The 23223-nt window shown below is 46.5% G+C and overlaps 1 protein-coding gene across 1 annotated transcript in view; it reads right to left on the bottom strand.

Annotated features, from left to right (window-relative positions):
* Positions 1-308: 308 nt before the first annotated feature.
* The window catches only part of UBE3C (ubiquitin protein ligase E3C), a 120420-nt gene continuing 97505 nt past the window's right edge, over positions 309-23223 (bottom strand). The window contains exons 20-23 of the mRNA XM_049642182.1: positions 19055-19243; positions 18891-18957; positions 11416-11546; positions 309-1923 (exon numbers count right to left, since the gene is read on the bottom strand). Coding sequence (XP_049498139.1) covers positions 1753-1923; positions 11416-11546; positions 18891-18957; positions 19055-19243 — 558 coding nt within the window. The 3' untranslated portion in view covers positions 309-1752. The remainder of the gene's footprint in view (positions 1924-11415; positions 11547-18890; positions 18958-19054; positions 19244-23223) is intronic.

Genomic DNA, 23223 nt, shown 5'->3' with positions numbered 1-23223 from the left:
CCAGCGCATACTGAGGATCTTGGTCGTTTCAGCAGGGCAGACCACAAGTGATCACAATGACTTCGGTGGACTCCAACACAATCTTGGGGAAAAACATTTAATGCAAATATGTAACCACTGGAACATACAAATAAATAAGTAAGCTCAGAGCAGCTGAGAAAAAAAACCGAAGGAAGTAGAACTGCCCATCCCCCCTCAGGCCCAGATAATCCCTTTTCAAAATACGGATAGTAAAATATACAAAGTAATACGCAAAGAAGATACAGAACATTCACCATAAACCAACCTGAAATAAAAATAAAACCAAGGACAAACCCTAATTATTTTATTTCTGTATATCAAGACTACAAATAGCATTTAAACACTTGATTCAGCATTCGAATTACGAAATTATACATTTTGCTTCGATGGTCATTGTCTCAAAAGTGTCATTCGGTTCCCCCGCATTTAAAAGCATATTGCTAACTCTGGTCGCTTCCACAGCTCGGCCCCCAGCCCCAGCCCGGTGACAGGAAACGCTGGGGGGGGGGGGGGGGGGGAGTAGCTGCTGGGCCCTCCACGCCCCCCTCCACACTCCCCTCCTCGCCCCCACCGCTCCCCTGCTCCCCTGGTCGGGAGGGAGGGCCACTCTGACGCCCTCCGCACTCCGTTTTCAGAGACCGGAATCACCCAGCAACAAGGAAGGTCCCGATAAAGTGCCTTTTTAAGAGAGAGTTACCGACGCCCCTCCCCCGGGCCCGCGTGGGACCGGCCGGTCTTCCTCCAAGAAGCAGCACCTTCGAGAAGCGGAGGGCGCAGGGGAGGGCGCAGGCGGCGCATTACCCCACGCATCGGGGGGGGGGGGGGGGGGCGTGCCCCGGGGTAGGAGGGCGGCGGGCCGCGGATGGCCCGGCCACAGCGGGCCACACTGAGTGCAAAGCCGCAGCCGCCCCTTTGGTTCAAGTGACTCCGATGCCAGTGTCTGTTCTCCCCACGTCACCACTTCTCAGAGGCCACGCGTGCCGTGGGGCCTGGACGAGACCCTCCCCTCTCCCGGGAGCTCTCCCGCCACAGCGTGCAGCCAGGAAGGGAAGAGGGATGAACGTCCCCTCGCACACACCCACACACGGGAGTACCCAAGCCACCACGGTGCGGTCCTCGGTACCCCGAAACAAGCATGCTAGTCCCGTGCAGGGGAATGGCTTAAACGGCACAAATAAAATATTATCACGTTGTGTATTTTCCAGACCTAACCACTTTGGGAAAAGGCAGCAGGAGAGAAAATGCCTTTCGTTTTAACAATTAGGATTGTAAACAATTCAGCCACACGAGAAGCAGCGGGCCCTGAGAGTGACGTCTCCACGTCTCAGACCCCACGTCTCTGCGGACGGAGCACGCGCCGCCCTCCAGGAGCCCCGCCGGGAGCCCCGCCAGCGGAGGGAGGCTCAAGTCCACCAGCAAAGCCAAAGCTTCATCTTTGGTTAATTTCACTGAGTCGCCACTAGTCTTAAAACTGTGCTCTTGTTGGCAAATTACTAACGTAGCCGCATGGCACGTAACCCTTGTTATTCTAAGTTATCTGAAAAGCAGTGTCCGTCTAAGTAAGTGACCGTGACTTACTGGACCATCTAGACAATGGAGGGGGGGGAATGAGGGATGGGGGTACGCGGAGAGCTGCGGGAGCCCGGCCCCAGCGCCCTCGGCGGCCGGGGGGTGCTGCCTGTGCTGCGGGCACCGGTCGGTTCTCTGCAGAGGGTCAGTTCCGGCCTCCGCTCAGCTCAGCTCGAAGCCAGCAGCACATTCGATAGCGTAGAGAAGCTTACTGCGCAGAAGCGTCTCGTCGTAGAACTCGGGCAGCTTCAGCAGGTTCATGCAGGTGCTGGCCGTGGGGAGCCGCTCGAGGTCAGAGCCTCCGTTGTGAATGCAGAACGCGGGGTACAGCTCCTGAAAAGACAGGGGTGCACGAGGCGGCTTTAACAGGCAGGCTGTTGAATGAACGTCTTAAAAAGCACACAAAACTCACCTGCTTCAAACAGTAAAAAGTTGCTGTGGTCACATTTCCCCAAAAGACTTTCGGTGTTTCACCGCACCCCAGACTACACTCCGTGCAGGGAACAGGACGAGAACTGCGCTCGTTCATGGGAAAAATAACCTGTTCGGTAAATAGGGCCTCTAAGGCATTGTGTTTCAGTCTTTTGAAAATCTGTTTAAAATTCAAGAAGCTAAGAGGGTGAAGACTTGAATACAGAGGCCTGTTTGTTTCTGTGGAAATGTGGGAAAGAAGGCACCCGGGGCAGGGAGGGGGTGGGGGGGGCGGTCTTCTCCAGACCAGCACACTCTGCAGGCAGGCGGGACGGCCATGTGGATGCGGTAACAGAAAACAAGGACCAAATTCACTCAAAAACAAAACAAAACAAAACAAACCCCCAAGAAACAAATTCACTCAAGAGGGGAGAGAAAGGGTTAGGGTGGCTCAGTCGGTTGAGCGTCTGACTCTTGATTTCCGCTCAGGCCATGATCTCAGGGTCGTGGGGTCAAGTCCTGTGTCAGGTCTTCGATGAGCATGGAGCCTGCTTGGGATTCTTCCCCTGCCCACCCCCCACTCTTTCTCTCAAAATAAATACACTTTAAAAAAAGGGTGGGGGGGGGACAACGTCTAAATACCAAACGCAAAATGAAACAATGAGCCTGTGCACTGACGGCTTTGTCACGCAGGGAGGCATCATCCCGAGTGTGGTTCCAAAGCCGCGGTCGTGTTACACGTAAGTAGTGCACATGCACAAGGGACTGTAACTGTGCGGTCCTGGGACTCACCAGGAGATGAAGCCAAGGAGAGAACTGAAACCGAGACTATCAGTGGCAAAACAAGATGTAAATATAGAATCAAATATAAGCCGATATTTGAACTGGAAGTCTCAGTTTGAACTTGTGATATATGTTTCTCTTCAGGGGAGAAAACACCATTTCCTAACTGTCCCCTGCAAAGGCCGCAAACAACCCCCACGGGTGACAAGGAACAGACTAAGCACGCAGGTTTGGTCTGTAGGAGCCAGGCCTCCTGGGGGAAATCTGGATTCCGCGTGGAGCCCAGAAGCGCACACGACACGACACGTGTCACCATCTGTCACACCAGAAAGCAAGAAAGCCTCCCCGAACTCCGAGGGTTAAAGGGCCCACCTGAAGGCACCCCCGCCCACAGGAGGGCACTCTAAATATCAAAAAGAATGACAGCAACGGCCTGAAACGCAGAACACGTTAAGGCCCGAGCGTTCACCGTGGTAGTGAGGGAACCAGAGGTATGCCTGCCTGTAGGAGATGTGGGCTCACCCACTCGATATTCCGAACACTGGAAGCTGAAGGGTGATCGTGACTTGTTCACAGGGGAACCAAACAGTTGAAGAGACAAAATAAAGTTTTTCTTTATAGAAAATTCCAGCTAATAAGTGAACAGATGAGGCAGCGGGAACACAGCTGATGCAGCTGTCTCACCCCCGGTTACAGAGTAGATTCCGGGGCGCCCGGGCGGCTCGGCCGCACCCCTACGTTACAGAGTGGATTCAGGGGCACCCGGATGGCTCGGCTGGATGGGTGTCTGACTCGACTTCAGCTCAGGTCGTGATCTCGCGGTTGGTGAGTTCGAACGAGCCCTGCGTCAGGCTCTGGGCCGACAGCACAGCGTGGAGTCTGCTGGGATGCTCCCTCTGCCCCTTCCCTGCTTGCATGTGTGTGTGTGCGTGCTCTTCTCTCTTTCTCTCTCTCTCTCTAATAAAGACACACTAAAAAAGAAAAAAAAAGCCAGGAATGGATCTAGGGAGTGTCCACAAGTGGCCTCTGTGACAGACGGCCAAACCAGCAACCCCAGGCGCGCACGCCGGTCTCAGCACCGCGCACTGCTGACTCCCCAGCACCGGATCCGCGGTGCTCAAGTCGGAAAATGTAGAGTGGACATCATCTATGCAACGTTACCGCCAAAAGAGGACAACTCAGATCTGGAAGCTGATGAGACCTCTCACGATCCCTAACGAGATGCAGGAGGAACGACCCGGCTCCTCCAGTAATCAGACCACAAAGTACCAGACGAGAGGGAGGAGGACGGCACAGACCAGAAAGAGAAAAGAGCAAAGCCAGGCACCAAGCAAGCACGGCAGACGGCCCGGGGCTTGTTTGTACCGGGAGCACTGACGGTACCAGGGGATTAAGGTGATTATTTTTTAGACCTGATGATGTCACTCTGGTTATTTTTTAAGGCACGGTGTAAACATTCTCATCCTGCTGTCCCAGCTGCCCAGCCCCCGTCCCCTGAGCAGTAATATTTGGGAGTCTTAAGCATTATCCCACAGAAATTAGTGCATATACAAGAAAATATTTTCTCCAGAATCTATAAAGAATTTTTCAAACTTAATACCCCCCAAAACCAAATAATCCAGTGAAGAAATGGGCAGAAGACACGAACACTTTTCCAAAGAAGACATCCAGATGGCCAACAGACATAAAAAGATGTTCAACATCACTCATCATCAGGGAAATACCCATCAAACCCACAATGAGATACCCTCTCACACCTGTCAGAATGGCTAAAATCAAAGAAACACGAAAACACAAGAAACAACAGGTGTTGGTGAGGATGTGGAGAAATGGGAACGACGTTACACTGTTGGTGGCAATGCAGATTGGTGCAGCCACTCTGGAAAACAGTGTGGAGGGTCCTCAAAAAGTTAAAAACAGAACTACCCTGCGACCCGGCAATTGCACTTAATAGGTATTTATCCAAAGGATACAAAAATACAGATTCGAAAGGGGTACATGCACCCCAACAGCCAAACTATGGAAGCAACCCAAACGCTCACCCACTGATGAATGGATAAAGAAAACGTGGTGTGCACACACACACACACACACACACACACACACACACTGGACTACTACTCAGCCATAAAAAACGAAATCTTGCCATTTGCAACCATGTGGCTGGAGCTAGTGTTTCATGCTAAGAAAAATAAGTCAGTCAGAGAAAGAGGCCATATGACTTCACTCCTGTGTGGAATTTAAGAAACACAACAGATGAACATATGGGAGGGGGAAAGAAAGGAAAACAAAAGAGAAAGGGACACAAACCATAAGAGGCCCTCCACAGTAGAGAACAAACTGATGGGTGGGGGATGGGCTGGATGGGGGATGGGTATAAGGAGGGCACTTGTGCTGAGCACTGGGTGTGGTATGTAAGTGAGGAATCACTGAATTCTACTTTTGAAACCAATATTGCACGGTAAGTTAACTGACTAGAATCTAAATAAAAATTTGAAGGGGTGCCTGGGTGGCTCAGTCGGTTAAGCGGCCGACTTCAGCTCAGGTCATGACCTCACAGTCCAGGAGTTCAAGCCCCACGTCGGGCTCTGTGCTGACAGCTGAGAGCCTGGAGCCTGCTTCTGATTCTGTGACTCCCTCTCTCTCTCTGCCCCTCCCCTGCTCATGCTCTGTCTCTCTCTGTCTCTCAAAAAATAAATAAACGTTAAAAAAATAAGAATAGATACATAAAAACTTGAAAAAGAAAAAATAGAAAAAAAATTTTTCAGGGTGCCTGGGTGGTCAGTTGGTTAAGCATCTGACTCTTGATCTCAGCTCAGATCTTGATCTTGGGGTCGTGAGTTCAAGCCCCATGTTATTAGGCTTCATGCTGGGTGTGGAGCCTACTTAAAAAATTATTTTCTCCCTCCCCATTTAAAAACTATGAAATGTTGGGCGCCTGGGTGGCTCAGTCGGTTGAGCGTCCGACTTTGGCTCGGGTCATGATCTCCCGGTTTGTGGGTTTGAGCCCCACATCGGGCTCGTGCTGACAGCTCGGAGCCTGGAGCCTGCGTCGGATTGTGTGTCTCCCCCTCTCTCTGCCCCTCCCCTGCGCATGCTCTATGTCTCTCTGTCTCTCAATAAATAAACGTCAAAAAAATTAAATAGGTACATAAAAAATATGAAACGTTAACACAATGCGTACGTACAGTGTCGTGTGTAAGTCTTCCCTTGATAATGTGTCTTTACGATCTTTCTCTGTCGATCCAGCTTCCTGCTTCTGAGGCTGCACAGTCTTGCACTAGATGTGTGCAGCAGTTTGTTGACGGGCATTACTTATTTCCTTATTTTTACAAATACTGATGCTGTGAATAAGCACGTGCTTCAGTTATTTCACACCTGTGCAGGCGTATCTGCAGGCTAAACTGATCAGGCAGGCTGAGCGTGAGACCTCTGGAAATGCCAGTCCTTCGCAGGCTACAAATGACCGGGGGCTCCATCCTTCTCTTATACACAGACATTCATCACACAGAGGCCGGGCCTTCCGTGTTCTCTTCCAGCGCGGACGCAAAGATGTGCAGACGCTCTTCATCCCAAAAGCCTGAATCTGCTAACTCTCGGGCACGCGTGGCTTTCGCGCTCCATGACTACAGGATTCCAGACACCCGGTGTGCCGCACCCCCTCTGTCCCGGTGCAGAACACGGGGCCCAGAAAACAAAACGGCGGCCTACCCACACGGGTGCCGGGGGAGGGGGCGGGGTTATCCAGAACCAGGGTGGTTTCAGCTCCGGGTCAGTGCCCTTCCTCCCCAGAGCTGGGACAAGAGAACCCGTGCTTCCGACGCCAGCGCCCAGGCAGACGTACGACCCGGCCCCTGCTCACGCGCACACCCACTGGCACCTTCTCTGAACCCTCCTCTCCAGGCCATGACCCGCGTAACTGTCCGTGAAGGCCAGTCTGGCGCCCACACACCCACACCCCGTGACCTCCACCCCCAGGACTGTATTGTGCACCAGCAGTCGCAGACCTGGACGGAGGTTTACGCATGAGGATGGTCCCCACACCAGTAGGAAGGAAGGCTTGTAAACAACTGATGGAACAGGAAGTAAACTGTGGCAAATTCACATGATTGGACATTAGGACGTTTATTAAAAATATTTCAAAGATGACTTAATACGAGGAAAAATGACCCTGATGTAACGCTGAGTGAAAAAAAGGCCTACATGACTGAGTACACAATCAGCTTAAATTATATTTAAGAATTATGGTCAAACAGTATAAAAAATAATTACCTACCAACCACTGTAGTGGAAACGAGCGAGCAAAATTGGAACCGTGTCCCTCCTCTGACGGGGACTCCAGGAGACCATGTCACCCAGCACGACAGGCACCCAACTGGCCCAAATTGCATTCCAGCCGGTTTCATTTCGTTTATATGTTGAATTTAGTGTGTATTTTACGACGTGGGCAAAACCGAGTTAAGAGAACAGCCCAGAGAACACCGAATGGAGACTTACACGGTTCTTACCAATCAGCCCCTGGACATCTCTCCACTGTTCAATGAAGAACTTCGTTTAGGGAGCCTGGGGGGCTCAGTCGGTTGAGCATCCGACTTCAGCTCAGGTCATGACGTCACGGTCCGTGAGACTGAGCCTCGTGTCGGGCCCTGTGCTGACAGCTTGGCGCCCGGAGCCTGCTTTGGATTGTGTCTCCCTCTCTCTCTGCCCCTCCCCTGCCCCTCCCCTGTCTCTCTCTCTCTCTCTCTCAAAAATGAATAAACATTAAAAAAAATTTAAGAGGTGCCCAGGTGGCTCAGTCTTTAAGTGTCCGACTGATCTCAGCTCAGGTCATAATCTCACGGTTTGTGAGTTCAGGCCTCACATCAGGCTCTGTGCTGACAGCTCGGAGCCCGGAGCCTGCTTCGGATTCTGTGTCTCCCTCTCTCTCTGCCCTCCCCCACTTGCACTCTGTCTCTCAAAAATAAATAAATGTTAAAAAAAAAAAAAAAGGCTTATTTAAACAGTATACGTGGCATACGGTATGTGCTAAAAACCACTGTCTTTTAAAACAATTACAGTTCAAAAAAATAATAAAACAGTTACAGTTCATATGCTATTTCAAGTGTCTCATAAAAGTGTCAAAACAGGATCCAAAAGAGAAACAGAAAAGATATTACATTTATTATTTAGCCTTTTGAGTGCATTGAGGACAATAATTTTCTGCAATGCTTGAATAAACTGCGATGAAAGCATCACACGGTGAGATACCAGGGCAGGCGCGGGGAAGGAGGGCGAGCAACGGCCTGGGCGGGAAGAGCTCAAGGGCATTTGGAGTAAAATGTCCCGGTTTGGCTTTCTGTTCAGAATGCTAATTGAATTTGAATTTCCCACTTGGAGTCTTAAAAGTAAAAAAAAAAAAAAAAAAAAGTTCTTCACTGCAATCTGAGTCAAGGGCACTATTTCGTGCATTATTAAATAGAGCACAACGGGAATTTGCATTAATTCAGAGTAAGAAAAACCATCAATTTGTTATGTGGCCTGTTGGCAACTTAACAATTTTCTACAGTGCCGTAATGACCTTTTTGTCTGTAGCCATCGCACTCATTGAACATATTAAACTTTAATTAGCTTTAGCAAGCGCTGTTCTCCGCCGCTAAGCCGGCGCTAAGGAGTCTCGTGACCTGTAAATCACGCACGTCCGCCTCCGCCTCGCGGTCCTCCACCCGCGGGCCGCCCTCCTCCCCCACCTGAGTCCCGCCAGCCTCTCCGGGCACGCGGCCCAACTGGAGAGCACACACAGCAAGGTGACTTCTTCCAGCTGCGGAGTCTAACTTATGACGGCTGCAAAGATGTTTGAAAACTCTACATTAAATTCTACATTTGATAGGCTTTAGATCATTGAAAAAAATCCAAGATAGGAAGACTGTCTCATAACTTCCACAAGTAACACTCATGTGACAGTGACAACTCAGTTGTGACTGTGTGGGGTCCCCAACAGGGGACAAGAGGGTTTTCACTATTTGGGATTCAAAAGCCAACATAAAGCCCACACTCCTCCCTCCAGCCTGCAGCGCTCCCACAGGCCTTTTACACAGACTCCCGCACTGGCTGCTAAAATGGCTGGAACCTTCCGAACCTTCCTCTTCCAGCAAGACCCCTAATTTTTACTGGCCTGGGACTAATTAACCAGGCGCTGGCAGAAATCTCTGGGTCCTCCACTCAGTTTTGATGGGAGCAGGTCCTCCAAACTTCCCTTCACGAAAGTAGGTGCTTAATTTTTTTTTTTACCTCTAGGTGTGGGGGCCATTTAGAACCTGGAAGATACTAGAAGCCTGGTTTCTCATAATGAATGTTACCGATAAAACTACGTAACGGTATTACGATCTTCGTATGGAGAATTTTGTTTATAGAACTGTTTCCATCACCAGATGATGATAAAACTTGGTCCAGTGAACACCCTCTCCGGGGTCCGAGGGGTCCATGCACTTGTGCACCGCCCCCTGCATTCTTCCTGCTCTGTGGGCCCCCACACGCAACAGCCCCACACTCCACGACACGCCCAGGAGGAACCAAGCAGCAAAGACACGTTTCCTTCAGGCTGTCTGCCTGATTTGGTACCTGGTCGGTGCTGGCACATAAGGCCACAGGGCAGGTTCACACAGTTGTTTCGGGGGCAGGGCTTACACGCCGGGTCAGAAGCATCACTCAGTCTTCGTGAATCACTGTTTCGGTGTGTCGCTTGTGCACAGCAGAGTTTTTAAACCCTTTAACACATGGCGTTATTCTATGTATATTCATTGTTGGAAGGGGTCAGCCTTCTCTCATTAATGTTAAGTGTCTATTTTATGGTTCTGAGTGCTGTTTTCTACATCTGGCTACATCTGTTTTCTACATGTGGCTGGTACCGTTTGTCTTGTTTTGGATGCTTGCTTTCTCCCTCTCTGATAATGTGGAAGGCAGAAAAGTGATTTTAGTTCTGCTGTCACTATTACTCACGAACAGGTTTATCTTCATATCCTAACTCATCATCGCTTCCAAACTGTGAAGTGTCAACGACTCAGGTCCTGTGGACAGTAAGACCACTGTGCTCATGCCCGCCCCTCTCCCATTCTCCACTTGCTGGCTCCAGCTCTGACCGCACGATGGAGATGCTGTGTGAAGCTACTGATGTCAAGTGTTCTTAGAGATTTTTTATTTTTAAGTTAAAAAAAAAGTTCATCCGAGAGAGACAGCACGTGAGCAGGGGAGGGGCAGAGACAGAGGGAGAGAGAGAGAATCCCAAGCAGGGTCTGCACTGTCAGTGCAGAGCCCAACGTGGGGCTCGAACCCACAAACCATGAGATCACGACCTGAGCCACAATCGAGAGCCGGACGCTTAACTGACTGAGCCATCCAGGAGCCCCAAAGATTTTTTTATTTTTAAGTCAGCTCTATACCCAACATGGGGCTTGAACTCACAACCCCGAGATCAAGAGTCGCATGCTCTAGACTGAGCCAGCCAGGCGCCCCTAATGATGTTGATTGTTTAAAAACAGCTTGATTGAAGTGCAATTTACATACCAGAAGTTCTCACTTTTCTACACTTTTGAAATAATTTCAAAGTAGACATTTAAAGAAAAGAATAACATAGGTTATTGGAAGGTGCAAGCCTGCCCGGTGTCTCACAGCACGAGCTCATCTGACTGATACCCTTCTGTACTGCACACACACGCATGCGCGCGCGCGCACACACACACACACACACACACACACACACACACACCATTGTGTGTCTTAGACCACTGATGCTGCTTTAACTTACAATGAATAAGGGAAACATACTAACTGTCCCTTAGCCAATTTTAATCACTAATATTAAGGTGAATTATATGAAGCAATCATTAATTGTCAGAAATGATAAGTAACAGTGAATAACCAGGGAGAAATATACCACTGACCCATGAACGATACTGGTCTGAACTGCATGAATCCACTTCTATGCAGATTGTTTTCAATAAATACAGATCAGTACTACAAAGGTATCTTATCTTTTCTTACGATTTAAAATTTTCTTTTCTCTGGTGTACTATATAGTAAGTTTAAGATGTATAATATATATGAGACACGTGTTAATTGGCCATTTGTTATTGGTAAGGCTTCTCGTCAACAGCAGCCTATTTAGTAGTTAAGTTTTTGAAGAGTCAGAAATTATCCGTGGGTTTTCTATTGCATGGGGGGCGTCAGTGCCCCCAACCCCGTGTTATTCAAAGGTCAGGTGCACTTTTACTCATACCTTATTCTTCCCAAATACACTACATCAACATTTTTAGCTCGTGTTTCCTTCAGTAGGAAAACCAGCTTACGATGCATCACAGATGTAGGACACGGGTCATTCATATTCCAGTGAGCCCACCAGCCTGCAGGGCCTGTCCACGGGCCATCATGATCACGCCCACCACATCAACAGGTCAACCCTGGGCCCAGCACCTTCATATACAGTAACGGCCAATCCTTAGTTGATCTGGCTGAAACACCTACTAATGTAACAACACCCCGGAATCTGGGGTTATAAAAGCACTACGCTGCCCGGAAAACAAAGGACAGATGGGGCCTGCTGGCCGTCCTCGTTGGTTACAAGTTGGAGCTCAAAGCACATGGCACAGAAGCCCTTACCTTAAACCCCAAGAGAGGGGGTCGGGAGCAGCTGGTTACAAACTTGAGCAGTTTGCGCTTCTCTTCATCCGTGAATCCTTCCACAACTCTCCAAAAGACTTTGATCACAGGATGGTCAGCAGAATAGCCTCCTAGGACAACGGGAATAAATGTTTTACTAAAAACAAGGTAATTGCAAAAGGAGGATTCTCCCAGAAACAGCAGAGCAACAGACTGCTAAGAGTGATCCACCTTCGTCCGCCCGCTACAGTGATGGGCGCTGGCTTGTGGCTGGAAGCCAGCTCTAGAGACACCCTTCTTTTCCTCCACGTATGTTCCATGCCTGACATGGGGCTTGAACTCACAACCCTGACTCAAGCCTGAGCCAGCCAGGAGCAGGAGCCCCTGGAGACCCCGTTCATTCTGCTCCTGGGAGATGATGGACGAGTACATGAGGGGACAGAAACCTCCGGAAGGCCCAAATACCAAAGGCCAGAATGGGAAACACCCCACCCCCCTGAGATGGGCCCTGGCTGCAAAGGCCTGGGTTCTGACTCCTCTGCGGGTTGAAAACCCACCTCCCCTGAGCAGCAGACCCTAACTAACAAAGGATTTACACAAGAGTCACAGACCTGAAAACAGCACACTCTGGGGTTTTTATTTCTAATAGAGATAGTTACTTGGCCGACATGATCTTAGGGTCTAAATTCATTTTATCACCCGCCCTTGTGACAAGAAGGCACAGACCATGGCTACCAACCCACCCCAGCCCACGATTAGACCACTATTCTTAAGTGTACTATCTGCTACTTACAGCTTTTAATCTAGCTAAGTGCTTCCTAAAACTGAAATAATTGCTATATATTGTTCCCTCATTGTTAATATACTACAGAAATAACATCGATAAAATATCTTAAGTGCATTAATTGGCACCAAAATGAATATGATAATATTTTAAAACCTATTTACTGGAATAGCTAAGATCATTAAAGGTACAAGCTTCCAGTGCAGACAGGGTAATGCAAAACAACCCAAGACAATTTCTTGGCAAAGAAGAGGTTGCATTGATTTCATTTTTTTAAACTTATGACTTGATAGTGTGGACAAAGTGACCTTAGGTATTATGTGCCTTTACATAAACATTAGAGTTCAAATTTCCAGCAACAGAAATTAATTGTAAAGAGATACATCCATATATTTATATACCTATGAACATGAACATATTTACATAAATATATACATATTCATCTATGTAAACGTGTCCACAAATTTAGTTTTACAACCATGTCCACAATCTACTTCTGGAACATTCCCATTTCCTCAAAGGAATCCCATGCCCCACTACAGACAGCCACCGTCCGCCCTGTCTCTGTAGGCGTGCTCTTAGCGATGGCTCATCTACACGGGAGCACCAACCATGCTCCGTTTCCATTACCCCGTCAGAGCTACCTCGGAAGAAAGCTTAGGAAATGGCACTTGGAGGACAGAGAGGTCTGGGTAGACTGTGGTAAAATACCTGACATAAATTTCACCATTTAAGCAAACATTTTTTAAGTGTACAACTCAGTGACATTAATTACATACATAGTGTTGTGCAAGCACCTAAGTCCAACCAAAATGTCATCACCCCAAACAGAAACTCTACTGGGCAGCAAGTCCCCATTCCCCTCCCCCAGCCCCAGTGACCTCTAACCTACTTTCAGAGTCCAGGAATTTGCCTATTCTAGGTATTTCATTGAAGCTGAATCATACAACAGATGCCCCTTTTGTGTCTGGCTTATTTCACTTAGCATCGTGTTTTCAAGATTCATCCCTATTATAACTTTTCAAACTTCGCTCCTTTTTAAGACTTCCTAATACCCCACTGTATGGATGTGTTTACCGATTCATCTGTAGATGGGCATTTGGTTGTTTCGCCTTTTGGCTACCGTGAATAATGCTGTATGAACATGCATGTGCAAACAGGCTTCAGTCCCTGCTTGCAGTTCCTCTGCGTCTGTACTTAAGAGTAGAATTGCTGGGTCATATGGTAATTCTATGTTTAGCTATCTGGGGTGCCACCAAACCATTCTCCATAGTGGCTTTTTTTACATTCCCGCCAGCAACGAACAAGGGTTCCAATTTCTCCATGTCCTTGCCAACACTTGTTTTCTGTATGCGTGCACATGTGTTTGTATGTGCTTAATAATAGTCCTCTTGATGGATGTGAAGGGTATTTCAATATTGTTCTGATTTGCATTTCCCTAGTGATTAGTGATATTGAACACCTTTTTGAGATTACTGGTTGTTTGCATATCTTCTTTGGAGAAATGTCGATTCGAGTCCTTTGCCCATTCTTGAATTGCTTTGTCTTTTTGTTGCTGAGTAGAAGAGTTCTTTATATATTCTGGACACACATATATATTTCTTCTGCATATTTTCTCTCCTTCTGTAAGGTTCGTCTTTTAATTTTCTTGATAATGTCTTTTGATGTACAAAGTTTGTGATTTTGATAAAGTCCAATTTATATATATATATAATATATATATCATATATATATATATATTATATATATAGTTGTTGTTGCTCATGCTTTTGGTATCATATCTAAGAATCCAATGCCAAATCTAAGGTCATGAAGACTTACCGGTGTTCTCCTAGGACTTTTATGGTTTTAGCTCCCACATCAAGGCTGTTGATCATTTTGGGTTCGTTTTTATGTACAGTATGAGGTAGGAGTATAGCCTCATTGTTTTGTAAAATTCCAGGTGTTCTGCATTTAACTTTTTAAATCACTGTAAACTTTTTCAGAGAGGCTCTACTATTTTCCATTTCTCTCCGTGAAGAGGGTTCCAACTTCTCCATGTACTCCCTAACACTTGGTACCGTCTCTTCTTGATTATAGTCTTTCTAGTGGGTGTGTAGTAATGTCTCAAGGATTTGATTTCTATTTCTCTAATGATTACTAGTGTTAAACATCTGTTCATGCGCTTATTTGTTTACGGGCCATTTATATGTATCTTCAGATATATATAAACCCCAAAACCTGGGGGTTTTTTTGGCCATGTTTTTAAATTCGATTGTTTGTCTTACTGAGCTGTGTTCTTTATATATCTGCAGTAGACACAGTCCACTGTTACATGTATTACTTGAAAATATTTTCTCCCCATCTGTGGCTTATCTTTCATTTTCTTAATAGTAATTTTTGAAGCACAAAAGCTTTAATGTTGAGGAAGTCCAATTTTCTATCAATTTCTTTTTCCTGGATCATGCTCTTGGTGTACAATCAAAAACTGTGCCTAATCCAAAAGTCATGCAGATTTTCTGCTTTATGTTCTTTTTGAAGTTTTATAGTTTTGGTTTTTACCTATTGGCCTCTGATCCTGTTGAGCTAATTTGCACATACGGTGGCGTGAGGTAAAGGTCTAAGCTCATTTTTTCCCACGTGGATGTTGTCCCAGGGCTATTGTATCATCAAGTGAATTGTCAACTGACCGTAAATATGAGGATTCGTTTCTGAACTCCTGATTATGTTCCATTGATCAACAAGCCTATCCTTGTGCCAATACTACAATGCTTTGATTACTGTGGCTTTAGAGTAAGTTTTAAATCAGAGTGTAAGTCCTATAACTTTGTTCTCGTACAAAATTATCTTGGCTATGTTAGGACCTTTACATTTCCAAATGAATTTAAAATCAGCCCGTCGATTTCTATAAAATGACTGCTGGGATTTTGGTAGGGGTTGCGCTGAATTTGTGGATTAATTTGAAGAGAACTACATCCTGACATACAGAGTCCTCTGACCATGAAAATGGACCATCTCCCCCCCCCCCCCCCAATTTGGTCTTCAATTTCTCTCAGCAGTGTTTTTACAGTTTTCGGCATACAAGTCTTGCACGTACACTTGCTTTGCTAATTTTGTATTTTATTCTTTGTGATGTTACTAGGAATGGAACTGTTTAATTCCATTCTGGGTCTGCACATAAACACAAAATTGGTTTGTGTGTACTGATCTGTGCTGCCACCTACTGAAACTGTTTCTTAATTCTAGTTGGGTTTTTTTTGTCATGCTATTTGTGAAAAAAGTCTTACTTCTTTCACTGCTCCTTTCCAAGCTGAAACTTCCCTCCCTCCCTCCCTCCGCCTTACTGCACGAGCTAGGAAGCCCAGTCACGTGCCTCGGCCGCGGGCAGGAAGCATGTAGACCCTCGCCACCGTGTGCGGACGCTGTGCGCGTCCTGAATTGGGCTGGGAAAGCTCCCCCCTGTTCCCAGTTTCCTACGAGTTTTTAGTCCTCATTGGGCAGGAGATGCTTAGATGCTGAAGAGAATAACTTGCTTTTCTCTCCTTCCTTCTGCACCTGCTGACACGGCCGGGCCGGTTCTGTTCCCGTGCCAGCAACACCACATGTCCCATTAATACACTGTCACATGTTAAATTAACCTCGCATTCATGGGATAGAAACTACTCAGCGGCCGGACTCAGCTTGCTAATATTTGGAGGATTTTGCATCTATGTCCCTAAGGGATATTAATCTATAATTTCCTTTCCTTGGGTTATTTTTGTTTGCTTTTGACATCACGCTAATACTGATCTTTGAGGAGAGAAAGCCTCTCTTTACTCAGCTGTAGCTGGAACTCATGTACAGGATGTTTTTAAGGCTTAAATACTGTTCTGAAAGAAATATTCATTTCGTAATATTTAGAAAAAAGAGAAGTACAATGAAAAAAATTGCCTGTAATTTCATTAATTGTAAATGACTGTTATTTTGTGAAAATGAAATGACTTAATTTATTTATTCTTATTAAAAATTTTTTTAATGTTAATTTATTATTTTTGAGAGAGACAAGGTGCAAGCAGGGGAGGGGCACAGAGAGAGGGAGACACAGAATCTACAACAGGCTCCAGGCTCTGAGCTGTCAGCACAGAGCCCGACGCGGGGCTCGAACTCACGGACCGTGAGATCGTGACCCGAGCCGAAGTCGGCCGCTTAACCGACTGAGCCACCCAGGCACCGCTTATTTTTCATTTTGTTAAATAAGCTCCAAGCCCAACGTGGGGCTTGAACTCATGACCCTGAAATCAGGAGTGGCAAGCTCCACTCACTGAGCCGGCCAGGCACCCCGAAACTGAAATGACTTTAAAGTTTTCTTGGCTGTAGAAAGTAAGTGATGTAGGACATAATAGATAATAAAGAAAGGGAAATAAAATTTTAAAACAAGCAGAAATGACTAATCATCTCACAACCACTGCGTGTTTTTGCTCACATCTTATCAATTTCATCTTTAAAGATGTGACGTCGCATGGAGTGCACTGTTTCATCACCGGGTTTATTTAAGGCGATGTTTTAAATTTCCTAAGATACATAAAATATTTTTTAATATTCTATATACATATTAAGTAATCTCTACACCCACGTTGGGTGTGAAGCCTACTTAAAACTCAACAAACAAATCAATAAAATAAACTCCATTCAGGTAATAAAGATAAGAATAAATGGCTCACAACCGTAGGTTTTTTACAGTATGGATTTAAGATTTGGAGAGTTTTCCATAGGTGAGAAAAAAGACTGGAAGGGTAGAATTATCCTCAACCAAACTAAAAAATGTGTGCCACTTCCTAACTTGTCACATTTCCCCTGTGTACCCTATGCGTTCAAATTCCATCCCCCCAAATCTTCATACCCTTCAATAAGCAATGTAACTTCTGGGTTTCTCTCATTAAAAACACAGAAATATGCACAAAGTTGTTTATTATAGTAGGAGGTTAAATAAATCACATATATCCAAAAATGAACTACTGGGACCTCATCAAAATAAAAGCTTCTGCACAGAGAAGGAAACAATCAGCAAAACTAAAAGGCAACCGACAGAATGGGAGAAGATATTTGTAAATGACATATCAGATAAAGGGTTAGTATCCGAAATCTACAAAGAACTTATCAAACTCAACACCCAAAAAACAAACAATCCAGTGAAAAAATGGGCAGAAGACATGAACAGACACTTCCCCAAAGACATCCAGATAGCCGACACATGAAAAAATGCTCAACGTCACTCATCATCAAGGAAATACAAATCAAAACCACAATGAGATATCACCTCACACCTGTCAGAATGGCTAACATTAACAACTCAGGCAACAACAGATGTTGACGAGGATGCGGAGAAAGAGGATCTCTTTTGCATTGTTGGTGGGAATGCAAGCTCGTGCAGCCACTCTGGAAAACAGTGGAGGTTTCTCAAAAAACTAAAAAGAGAACTACCCTATGACCCAGCAATTGTACTACTAGGCATTTATCCACGGATACAGGTGTGGTGTTTTGAAGGGACACATGCACCCCCATGTTTATAGCAGCACTATCAACAATAGCCAAAGGATGGAAAGAGCCCAAATGTCCACCGATGGATGAATGGATAAAGATGTGGTATATACACACAATGGAGTATTACTTGGCAATCAAAAAGAATGAAATCTTGCCATTTGCAACTACGTGGATGGAACTGGAGGGTATTATACTGAGCGAAATTAGTCAGAGAAAGACAAAAATCATATGACTTCACTCATATGAGAACTCTAATGAACGTAAGGGAAGGGAAACAAAGATAATATAAAAACAGGGAGGGGGCAAAACATCAGAGATTCTTCAATATGGAGAACAAACAGAGGGTTACTGGAGGGGGGATGGGCTAAATGGGGAAGGGGCATTAAGGAATCTAGTCCTGAAAGCATTGTTGCACTATATGCTAATTTGGATATAAATTTAAAAAAAAATTAAAAGAAAAAAAATAAAAAATAAATCACTACATATGTATCTAATATCGAAAATTAATTGCAAGAAGAATAACAGCTTGGAAATATCTTTTTTATTTCTGGTGCTAAACAAACAATGTATACTATAAATGACGTATCACTATAAACAAGAATTATACGCTATGATTAAGAAAAACTCGCCAAAATAACAATGATTGTTTTAAGGATGCTTTTTTTCTCTTCACTGTTCTTAAATACACGAGGTTAATTTTAAAAAACTTACAAATACCCAAAAGATACACCAATTCGATCTTTGAACAATCTCATTACGGTTTTGTTATTTCTCTGACAACTAATGTTTCTGCGCATCTTTCTATGTGCTCATTGGCCATCTGTATATGTTCCTTTCGGTTTTTCATTTTCTTGAAGAGCAGAAACTTTTAATTTAATAAAAAAGTAAATAGGGGCACCTGGGAGGCTCAGGTTAAGTGTCCCACTTTGGCTCTGGTCATGATCTCGTGGTCTGTGGGTTCAAGCCCCACATCGGGCTCTGTGCTGATAGCTCAGGGCCCGGAGCCTGCTTCGGATACCGTGTCTCCCTCTCTCTCTCTGCCCTCCCCGCTCACGCTCTGTCTCTCTCTCTCTCCCCCGCTCATGCTCTCTCTCTCTCTCAAAAATAAACAAATATTAAAAAAAAAAAAAATTAGTTTAGAAACATCATCTGGAACATTTTCAGGAACAAATAACTAGTACTGACAACATACCTGAATAGTTTGTAAAGGATTTTAGGTCCTCAAGACTTATGGGAACTTGTGCACCAGAAATCAATACCTGCCAAAGAAAAAGCAAAAAGGCCAATTTGTAAAATTTGAGACAGATTTCAAGAACGCCTTCTCGCGTCACGAGACAAGTGCGGCTCCAGAAGTACCTGAATCTCCTGCTGGTCAAACATCCGCAGCCACTCCAGGTTCAGCACGTTGGCCAGGCCCTGCCGGAAAGCCAGGCAGTGCTGGCGGATCTGGCGGTTCAGTCTGTAGTCCGCTACGAGGTGGATATACGCGATCCTGTTGGCGCTGGTGACAGGGATGTCTTTTCCACCAAATTTTAGTTCAACTACCTGTGAACGTTAAAATCGGGGTCTGAAAATCCCAAGTATGACTAGAGTGAAACAATTTCTTCAAAGACACTTGCCGGTGCTGCTGCGTCGCGAGAATAAAAGCTGGGCGCCTGGGGCGCCCCAGTCTGCGTCGGCGCAGACGCCGCTCTCATGGGACTCTCCGAAGCCCGGCATCTCACCGTTTCAGATCAGCAGCCACCAACGCCTTCTCCAAAGCACTAAGGAATGACGCGACAATGTAATCGTGGCAACTTCGTTCTCAAAAATTTAGGAATCGCGAAGGGCAAAGGTATGAACCAAAAAATGAACTTAAATCAAAAGCGATTCAATCTGGAGAAAATACAGCTTAAGGAATGAAGGTTGCGGTAGAATAACTGTTCATATTTGTACAAACAGCACGTTCTTCTCTTTGTATTTCCATCATGTTGGTACTATGAAGTACCCTATTTTTTTAGAAAAGATTTTATTTTTAAATAATCTCTACACGAACATGGGGCTCGAACCTATAACCCCAAGATCGAGCGTCGCACGTTCCACCGACTGAGCCAGCCGGGCACCCCTGAAGTATTTTAAATGTGACTCAGAGGACAGTGGCAACATCAGAGGTAACAGACCAGTGCGTTCCCGCGTATCTGAACTGAATTCCCAAGAACGAGTGGTTACCGTCACGCGGGCACATCACAAAACCTGCAGGTCCGGCACTCGGTCACTCGCGGACGCGCCAGGCGGGGGCAGAGGCCGGGCGCCGGCTCGCCCGCCCACTGCAACGGACACCCATGAGTCCGCTGGGCCCCCGAACCGCTCTCGCCGTTGGCACAGCGGTGGTATTTTCAATAGCGTCTCACACACCAGAGGGGACGACAGAACACCAGACGATCACGGACGCGCAGGCCCGAACGCGCCTTCTAAGTTCCTCGTTTCCTAGCACTTAAACGGGAGAAACGCACTCTCAGGTGCATCCGGATGACGGGGAAACAGCGAATCCACCGTAAGTGAACGAAGACATTCCAGAGCCACCGCGGAGGCGGCCCCCCTCCGGGGCAGACACGGCACCTCCTGCTCACGTTCCTCCACCGCCTGCGCTTCTCCTGGGACCCGTCACGTTCCATGCGGATGGAGGACGGTGGCACGTCACCCCGGTGTCTCACCACTTGGCACAAAGGCCATTTAAAAATCTGCTGAAGATGATAAACTCGTCCCGTGCCTGACGGCCCCACGACCACCTCACTGGGTTTGCTTTTCCCAGATGGCACGTTCTAGGTGACGCCCCCCTTCTCACTGATTCCCGTTCTCCGCGCTCCGCACGCACGTCTCCCGCACGTCTCCAGCCGGGGACAGGCCACGACGCCTCCCGTGCTCGCCGTCCGCTGGCAGGCCATCTGTGACCCGGGCCCCAGGAGCTCGCTGCTCTGTTTTCATCTCAAAATCCCACCCGTTCCTTTAAGAGGACTGCCAACAGGTAATAAGCGAGGGTGTACTGAGTGACTCGAAGACAAAGGACCCACGAAACCATCAGTTGAAGGACTCCCAAGCCCCAGCAGCCCTGCCTGATGGGACGGCCATGACCTTTCCAGTGACTCTCTGGGCTACACCCACACAACTTCCCACGTTCCACACCGTGTCCGGCTGCCCTAGGATCTCAGGTCTGAGGGCATATTTAAAGCTTTCAATCTGGAACCAGAGCAGCTCTTACAGCCAGAGCTATCTCCCTGCTTCGGAATGTCTGCATTCACGGCGTGGCTGCGTGCACGGGCTACCCCCCCCCGCCTCCCTCCCTCACTCACCGGAGCAGACGGGGCCTCACTCACTCACTCACTCACTCACCAGAACAGCTCATTTTATCCTCAGCGCAGCGGACGTACCCTCTGAAAATGAGGACGGGCCTCTAGGACTTGCCCAAGGCCACAGCACAGCTGCAAAGCCAGGGCTTCAACAGGGTCCTGGGACTCAGGTTCACGCTCTCCCACGTTACAGACGCCCATGCCGGGTCCACGTTAAGCCCCGAGTGCCCGCTCGGGAGAGCTCTGGGTACAGGTTAGCAGGCTGAAGTCTCACGTTCGTTTTCCAGCAGGCTAACAAACAGCCGGACTGATTATACCAAAGGAAACAAATTGGGGAGGAACACTATTATTTGAAAAGGGAAGATTAATTAACATAACCTGCCAAAGTAATGAAGTAGCTGCATATTACAAATCTTTAACTCGCAGTATTTTATAAATGGAAACCTGTATGAAGGCCCATGTTTTTATATCCATCTCCATGGGAATCCATAAGATACCCCCAAATTAGCTGCTTTACCAGTGACTTTCTAAATTTTTCTCATTTGACTCTTTAGTATAATTATTCTTATGCACTGTCATCTATAATCTCTTTATCCAGTGGGAATTTCTATGAGTAATTGGAACATCTTAACTTCACACTTTTGCTTTTAATAGATTCCAATATTATCAGTGGTGCTTTAATGGAACTCTTACAAATGCGACATTTCACTATTACCACCTATTTCAGAAGGAAAAATGGGAAATACTCCCATTAGCAAAGGCCGTGGACAGGTCATCATAAAACTGACTGCCCTAGCACTTTTATTTCGTTTTTAAATCATGCCACCAGGTGCAGGGAGACAAGAGTAGCCAGCAGCATTGACATCTGTATGTTCGAGGTTTCCTTATGCTGATAAAAAAACCCCCTCTTTAAAAAAAATCTGAATTCTGCAGGTTGAAACTTCAGGTCTATAAAACGGAAGAGGGGCACCTGGGTGGCTCAGTTAAGTGTCTGACTCTTCCCTGTGGCTCAGGTCATGATCTCACAGTTCGTGAGCTCAAGCCCCGTGCCGGGCTCTGCACTGACGGTGCGGAGTCTGCTTGGGATTCTCTCTCTCTCTCTCTCTCTCTCTCTCTCTCTCTCTCTCTCTCTATTCCTCCCCCGCTCATGCTCGCTCACTCACTCTCTCCGAATAAATAAACATTAAAACAAAATAAAAAAATAAAATAAAATGGAAGAAGAGATCGAAACAAAGCAACTAAGTAAGATGTAACCAAAAGAAATACGGTTCTGTATTCCTCATTCTTATTTTATCGCACAGTATTGGAATTACTTTTCATTTTTCTAAGATTGATTTTTAAATAATCTCTACACCCAAAGCGGGGCTCAAACCCACAACCCCGAGATCAAGAGTCGCACTCTCTTTCGACTGAGCCAGCCGGGTGCCCTGATAGTATGTTTCAAAACTGCCTGGAGATGACCTAGTAAGAGGGGGAAGCAGGAGGCCTCAGGCAGGATCGTTACCTTTGTTTCCATTTAGGATTTAATCCACAGCTATTTCTTCAATACGCAGCTTGTTAAAGGCTAAGAAATAGACTAAAATTCGAGTACCATGACGATGAACATTTAAAAATGCCCAGAATTTAAACAGCAGGATGTATTCATCCATGTGTGTGTTTTCAATCTTTGTTTTTGAAGACACCTCTGTGGCGTCGGAACCGTGCAATGTTCTGCAGCCCAGGGAGGAAGCCAATAAAGATCTTAAATCTCCTTGTAACTTTCTCAAAGAACCGTCAGGGACTCACACAGCTCTGTGCGTCACAACAGCACAATGAAACAGTCCTTCACACTCAGCAGGATGGTTGCTATTTTTTTTTAAAAGAGAGAGCGAGAGAGAGAGACAGAAAAGAAGGCAGAAAGCAAGTGCTGGCAGGTGTGTGGAGGGATCAGAACCTCTGCAGAGCCGGGAGAAATGCACCGTGGTGTACCCGCTGTGGAGGACGTGCGGCAGGCCCTCGGAAAGTCACCATTAGAACCTGCGCAGGACCCAGCAATCCCACCTCTAGGTATGCACCTACGGGAAGGGGACGCAGGGACTTGAACAGATACTTTGACAGCAATGTTCACGGCATCCTTGTTCACGATGGCGGACACAACTCTACTGTCCATCAAGGGATGAGCAGATAAAGGGGACGCGTATGTACAATGGAGTATCAGCC

Source organism: Panthera uncia, chromosome A2 (assembly GCF_023721935.1).
Source record: "Panthera uncia isolate 11264 chromosome A2, Puncia_PCG_1.0, whole genome shotgun sequence".
NCBI lineage: Eukaryota > Metazoa > Chordata > Mammalia > Carnivora > Felidae > Panthera > Panthera uncia.
The sequence above is the reverse complement of the archived record's forward strand: the minus strand, read 5'-3'. Positions and strand labels throughout refer to the sequence as shown.